At 43.4% G+C, this 7,788-nt stretch overlaps 1 protein-coding gene across 1 annotated transcript; it reads right to left on the minus strand.

Annotated features, from left to right (window-relative positions):
• Positions 1-209: 209 nt before the first annotated feature.
• LOC136940240 (paired box protein Pax-5) lies at positions 210-7,578 on the minus strand (the record flags this gene model as incomplete). Its single annotated transcript, XM_067232292.1, has 3 exons — positions 7,479-7,578; positions 2,018-2,183; positions 210-407 (listed from the first exon to the last, which is right to left on the minus strand). Coding segments are annotated over exons 1-3 (407 nt in total), but the record flags the coding sequence as incomplete, so codon positions are not given.
• Between the last annotated feature and the right edge of the window lie 210 nt (positions 7,579-7,788).

A 7,788-nucleotide genomic window follows, 5' to 3' on the forward strand; every position in this document is an offset into this window, starting at 1 on the left:
TCTCTACTCCTCACTAGCCTCCACTACGTCCTTTCTCTCTCTCACACACACACACTCTCCTAGACACGCACACACTTACTGACACATCTCGGAAACACATAATCGCACGCGCACAAAAACGGACACGCCCACTCAGACGCACTCTCTAACACACACATGCTTTTACACACACACACACACACACACACACACACAAACTCTATTCTCACCTGTTGATGGAGCTGACGCTGGGCACGCTGTCGTTGTCACACACGCGGTCGGCCAGCAGCCGGTCCCGAATCTCCCAGGCAAACATGGTGGGGTTTTGGCGTTTGTAATCGGCGATCTTGTCGACCACTTTGGGTGTAGCAACCTTTGGTTTGGATCCCCCAATCACCCCCGGGCGGATACTGCCTGTCTCATAGTACCTGTCAATCAAGCCATGGGGATACACCGTTGGTTGAAGAGAGAGCCTGGACTGAGTGTGGCACGTTTCTGGGTTACAACAGTGCTGGCGTGTCTTTCAGGGACACACTGACTGGTCACAGCTGAAGAATCCTGAACCTTGTGATGGTGCAAGCCTGCTTTAAAGCAAACACACTATGTTAAAGAGAGGATGACAGCATTACACACACACACACACATACACACACGTGCACACATACACTTACACGCTCACACACTTTAACACACACACCTACACACACTGAGGCCGATGGCTATTCTATGAATGCATGTAGAAGGGCAGAGGGAAGACATACAGGACAGTATACAGCTTGTGGAAGAGAGAGGTGGTAGAGGAGGGTGCAGGCTGTCAGTCAATCTTACCATTGCTAAAGTCGGGCACGCGCACACACACAAATGTGCATGTGTGTGTGTCACACCATACACAGCTGGAGTACAAACACAGTAAAAGGAAAACAATCTTTTTTCAAATGAAAAACTATTTAAATTATTCACAGCAGAATCATTGGTGAGTAAACGAGCATGGTTATTGATATCCTGCACACACACACATACACACACACACACACAAACTCACACAGACACAAACAGGGTGGTAGGAGTTGGTGTTTTTGTTCTGCAGGCACCAGACAGAGAGAGGAGAGGATAAAACCACCCCCCATCCCACCATCTCTTCTACTCTCCTCCACCCCCACCCCCAACGCCCCCAGCCCCCTCAAGGTAACGCTTGAGTGAGTTGAACGACCAGGAAGAGAGAGGGAGGGAGTAAGAGAGAGATAGAGAGAGAGAGAGAGAGAGAGAGAGAGAGAGAGAGAGAGAGAGAGAGAGAGAGAGAGAGAGAGAGAGAGAGAGAGAGAGAGAGAGAGAGAGAGAGAGAGAGAGAGAGAGAGAGAGAGAGAGAGAACAATGAGCAACACATTTTTTTATATAGCTGACGGTCGTACCAGTTAATCCTTTCCCCTAACCCATTCAAATGGCTTTTTCTCTCTTTTTCTATCTTCCTCTTCTCTCCCTCCTCCTTCCACATTCTGTCTGGGTTCTCTCTTCTACAATTCTCTGTCTTTCTGTCTTTTTTGTGCAGAAATATGGTGTTACTGTCATTTTGATGCAAATTCTAAAGGTGATGAATCTTTTCCCTTTGTGTCTTTTTCTCCTTGGAGGGAACGAACAGGGATTTACCCCCAACATAGAGAGAGAGAGAGAGAGAGAGAGAGAGAGAGAGAGAGAGAGACAAAATGAGAGAAAGAGAACATAAGTGAGAGCGAGAGAGGGAGAGACAGAGACATTGACAGAGAGAGTGAGCAAGAGAGAGAGAGAGAAAACGGTGAGGCAGAGAGTGGTACATCTTGGGGTGTGTGAGGGCACATCTTGTTCTTCCTGAGGAAATGGATGAATTGTGTGTGTAAGTGTGAGTGTGAGTGACACAGTTACACCTGCTTTGAACTCTAATGATGCTGTCCACTGTAGTCTGTGTGTAGAAATGAAGAGCGAAAACTCTCTCCACTTACAAGACTGTGCCTTCTGCTAGTGTGCGGGGATTGTGTCAGTGTGTATGCATGTGTGCATGTCTCACCGTCCCAAGATCTTGCTGACACAGCCGTGACTCACTCGTAGCTGGCGGGAAATGTCGCAGGGGCGGACCCCTTGGTGAGCAAGCTCTACAATTCGCTGGCGAACCACGTCTGGGAGGGGCCTGCCATTCACGAACACACCCCCTAACTGGTTCACACCTCCATGTCCTAAATGAGAGGGATTAGAAAAAAGAGATGTTATGAGAGGGGGATTTTGGACAGTTGAAATGGATTGTACATCTTAGATCCACCAGAGCAAAGCTGAAGACTCCCATTGCCTCTCAGAACCTTTCTCCTAACTCTACCCCTCCTTTAACACCTCCTCTTCACCCTACCCTTCCTTCAACACCTCCTCTTCACTCTACCCTTCCTTCAACACCTCCTCTTCACTCTACCCTTCCTTCAACACCTCCTCTTCACTCTACCCTTCCTTCAACACCTCCTCTTCACTCTACCCTTCCTTCAACACCTCCTCTTCACCCTACCCCTCCTTCAACACCTCCTCTTCACCTTAACCCTCATTCAACACCTCCTCTTTACTCTACACCTCCTTCAACACCTCCTCTTCACCTTAACCCTCATTCAACACCTCCTCTTCACTCTACACCTCCTTCAACACCTCCTTTTCACTCTACCCCTCCTTCAACACCTCCTCTTCACCTTAACCCTCCTTCAACACCTCCTTTTCACTCTACCCCTCCTTCAACACCTCCTCTTCACCTTAACCCTCCTTGAACACTTCCTCCTAACTCCACCCTTCCTTGAACAATCCCACCCAGCCCTACCCCTCTTAGAACATCTCTTCTTAGAACATCTCTTCTTAGAACATCTCTTCTTAGAACATCTCTTCATACATGGCTTTAAAGAGACAGGGACCTCTCACAGATGCTGGTTTAGTTATGCATCCATACGCCTGCCTCTGATCCCCTCTAGCTTTCTCTCTCTCTCTCACACACACACACACACATTTATTTAACTCTGACCCTGGTATTTGACCTTAGTTAATGCATATTTTCTCACCACACTCCTACAGGAGGCTGTGCCTCTAGTGGTTACTACACACTCACGCACATATCCATAAACTGTACGTCAAGACTGTCTTGTCTTTACCCTGTCACACCATATTTAATTAAGCATTCACGGCTCTCTATTTCTAATTTGTCTGTCTTTCTTTCTCTCTATTCTCTCTCTGGTTCTCTCCTCTGTGTATCTCCTTACCCTCTCCCTGACAGAAGGGTGAATCAGCCACAATATTCTCCTTACCCACAGGCTTTTTATTAACATGGTGATTGTGTCTGTAGGGGCATGACGCGCAACACAAACACAAAAAGAGAGAGAGAGAGAGATTAATCCTAGCTCTGGGGGTAATATATTTTAAACACATATATCTAACAACACAACATCATCCCCTGAACCTGTCCCCATGTCCTGTCCTCCAGCTCAAACACATTCTCTCACACATGCACACAAGCACACACTCACACAAGTACACAAGTGAATAAACACTCTCACACATGTACACACGCACACAAACAAACTCTCACATAAGTATACACACAAGTTAAACAAAAATGGACATCAGTACATTGCTGTGGAAACCAAGATGTTACAGTGCTAAACTGAGTTGAGGAACTTTAAGAATAAAGCAATATTACCCCTAACCAAACTGCTGATGTCCTTACTGCTAGGGATGCCCTGTATTAAAACACTAAACATGAACCATGTGGCATATTACTGTCAACCCATTGACCTTTAGCTGACAGACCCAGGACTGTACTGACTATGCTGGGAAAGAACATAACTGTCCCCCCATCTGATAGTCTGGCTGTTGGACTTGGCAGTGAGATCACCAGTTCCCAACACAGATACATATTCACCAACAGATAATCTGTGATAAAGGTCTCACTCTCTCTACTTTATAAAATATTGAATTGAAGTGTGAACATGCACACACACAACATGCACACACACACAGATTATTTTCCCCTGTAATGCCCACTTGTAAAGGAAGACAGCCTTCATCTGCAGGTTTGTCAAGGCGCAACCTAAACTCTTTTCTCTATGTCTCTCTCTCTCTCTCTACTCAATCTCTCTGTAGTTGTAGATACAGCGGCGCGTGCTTGCCCCTATACTATTACTTCACTTCGTTTTCAGCCTGCTCCGTGGAATAAAAACTGTTTGTTGTCGAACCGTTTATACAACCGGAGCGGTGCTCGCCATACGAGTATAGAGAAAAGGCGGACGGCGCTCTCTCGCTCTTTACAGATAAGAGTAAATCGAATGGTTCTTTTCACCCCTTGCTATCTAGGCCAGCGCCTGAAATACGCCTTGCTTTGTAAAGAGACGAAGAGAAATTACTTGTGACCTACAAAAAAAACAGCAGATAACTATTTATACACTTATCTGTGTATTTACTTTTGGCATTAGTTGTTACGGCCTAGTCATTCTTGACTAAGGATTATTCGTTTAGAATTTCCCAATTTATTAAAGAAGACTTATCGAAGGCTTGGGCCTACATTAAACACTGGTTTAGGACATATCAAGCTTTCACTACAAACTTTAACTACGTCATAATTTTTTGGGGCTAATCAAAACACTTTCTTGTCTTTCTTTTCAAAACTGAAAACACAAAATGTATTACAAATGTATGCAAAGCTACTATCCTAGGGGTCAGATTTGTCTGGAGTGAGGCTATTATTTGTCTCTGTGCTGTTTGTCTCTGTTCGGTTTTATTTAGGCTATTAATTTATTAGATATGACTAAAAAGACTAGCTTCTCCTTTAACTTTGATTGATTCAGTGGTTCTCTCCGGGAGAAAAATAGATAAAGAGAAATGTATTCATGCTCCACCATCCAGAAAATAGGGTCCATTAGCTCTCTCTCTCTCTCTCTCTCTCTCTCTCTCTCTCTCTCTCCATCGCACATCTACTGCCGCGTCACGGCCTAACGATTCAAAAATAAGGCAAATGAAAACTAGCAGCAACCGTTACCCAACCCCTCTCTTTGAGCACAGTTACAGGATACAGAAATTACCTTTTGGGGGAAACGTCTGGAAAGTTATCGGAGAGAATACCGATGAGCCAGATCGGCTTGAGTAAACAATGTACAGATCTTTGAGATGCGCTTGTCAGGCATTTTGAAAGTTGGATTCATTCGACAGAAATAAAAAAAGGTGTCTCTTTCTTGTGCATTCTCTTGGTGAGAGACAGAGGGTTGGAATGTTGATTACCGTAAAATAAAAATCACACTAACATTTGCTCACTGTTTGTTAGGAAATGGGTTATGTATGTGCCGATGGTAGGCTACCCAGTAGGCTATTGTCCACCCTAAAAAAACAGCTGCGTTCTGATTAGGCCTATTTCATATTTTATTCTAAATGTCCCATTTCTGATGTAGCTTTTGTGTTGTAGAAAATACTTTGGTTTGCCTAGAGCAGAGGCTACGTGTGAAGACTTGATCCTGCTTTTATTTTTTACTGAAATAATAACAGCCTTTAAAAAAAGTTTAAGCTGATTCAAATAAAATGGTGTGTATGAGCCGTGTTAAAGGTGTTTTCGACAATACATAGGCCTACACGTTTTTTACATAAATACAATGTCTTCCTCGTTGGATTTTTCAGTTTTAATTTTTAAATCCGGCAGGGTTATTACTTTCACATTTTACGATTGCTGAAATCTAGGAAGTGTGCTTTTTGTAGCCTACTAAAATAACCCTACTGCTCCAAAAATGACCAACATATCCTATTTATAGGATTTTGAGTGAAAGTCAACAATCATGATATAGATGTTAATTAATTAAATTCCTTCATTGGCAAAATAAACGTTTAAATACAATAGCCTGATCTCATTCATTTGATTGTATTAGCCTACGTGCTTTGAACATTGTCTAAATCTAGCCTGCAATCAACATCTTGCATTCTTTAAAAAACGTACACAAACATTTTCGCACCCTCGGATAAACAGATCAGTTTTCAGACAAGCATAGACCTTAAACGTAGGCTACACTAACAGCCATAAAGTTTAAGCTTCACAGTAAATTCGCTCGCTCCCTCGCCACCTTTGACATTTGTGTGAAATCATTTTAAAGCATCCCCTGGCCCTGAAGTATCTTTAGCCTCGCCACTGTCGAGCTCCAGATAATTTAACGGCTGGAAAGAAACGGTCTGGTGGTTCAAAAGCCGGAATGGATAGGAAACGTGATTCGTTCTAGCTTTTGAAATGTGTCCGTTTAATCTAGCGTTTAACGTGGCGTGAGAATGACTGTCATTCCACATAACGGAGTGTGAGGGGACAAGTCTTCTCCGGGATCCCTCGGTAAACCTGGTAATCACGCTGCAATACCCGCGGGTATTATTTGGTATTAGCGTAACGGCAATAGCTAGACATGATAGGCTATGCAGCCAGGCTTTATTGTTAAATAATAATAATAATAAGCTAACAGATGACTAATGGTCTACATATTCTGATTTCATGGAAGGATTCGATTTGTTTGATTTATTTATTTATTTTGCATAAGTTAGGCTATTTCACTACTGAAGTTACAAAATATTGATGGTCATCCAACACATTATTAACGTATTAGTGTTGTCAGTAGTCCTATCATCATTAATATGACCATCGTTAACACTGCCACTGAAAAGGCAAATCTGAACATGTAGCAATTTTTCATCTTAACTGTGTATCGCTTGCGGACCTATAGGTAAGACCTATGTAGGCAGATGAGGCAAATTAATTCAAAAGAAGATCGGGTTTCAGTTATCAAGAATAAAAACAAGGGCATGCAATGTGAGGGTCAGAAAGGGCGAAAGAGACAGAGAGAGAAAAGTGAGGAGGGGGGGGGGGGGGGATAGAGAAAAAAACGTGACCTGATGCGCTGTTGCCCGCCATGTCACGATTGAGTGACCAGGTTTTACCGTCCTGTTCTCTCTCTCATTCTCTTCGTTTTTCAGTGCATGACAAAACATGCGTTATGAGCGCATATGAGCACCCTCAAATTGCCCCGGTCTAGCGCTTATGTACCTGTGTGTCCGTGTAACCAGGTTAACCTTATTGGTAGGGGTTTGAGGCTTCATAACAATGGGTCAAGTTCAGCTTTTAGTCATGCTTTGTTACCTCGCTGGCTGCTTGCTCGCCCCCTCACCTTTCAATCCACACCATCCCTCCACCCCCACCCCTCATTTCCCCTAAAGAAACAACAGGAATATCGCTTGCCCCGGCAGGCTACTATCCAGATATTATCACCAAACCAATTCACTAGGCCTATGCAACACTGATACATGACCATGCAATTGTATTTCCTTCAACCAAGCAACGTAAAAGATTTACGTTTCTGGAATTGCTGATGTAGACCATAGTCTGTTATGTTTTGAGAGTTTGTGTGAAAGTATTTAAGTATTAAGAGTCTTAAGTCAACTTGATAAAAAGGTCTAGAGATGACATGTAGGTTGCCGAAAACGTTACTCACTGTGCATTGCCGCGAACGGGTCGTGCTTACAGTGAATCTCCATCTGTAAGGTCTCGCGTGGGGGGATGGAGGCCCCTACGGTACGTGTGTCTTCACGAGGTCACCGGGTCCTCGTATTTTTCACGCAATAGAGTTACAAAAATACTAAAAAGGTCCTTCCAAGAAGTTTTGTCTTTTGTGAAATGTTTTTGTTCAGTTGATGAAAGTGAAAAAACTTTGAAAGGGTAAAAAAAAAAATCTTGAAATATAACTTGTCACAAAGCTCGGGTTAGGGTTAACCCTAGGCACACACACAATAATAATAATAATA

This window comes from Osmerus mordax, unplaced genomic scaffold (assembly GCF_038355195.1).
Source record: "Osmerus mordax isolate fOsmMor3 unplaced genomic scaffold, fOsmMor3.pri Scaffold_90, whole genome shotgun sequence".
NCBI classification, from domain to species: domain Eukaryota; kingdom Metazoa; phylum Chordata; class Actinopteri; order Osmeriformes; family Osmeridae; genus Osmerus; species Osmerus mordax.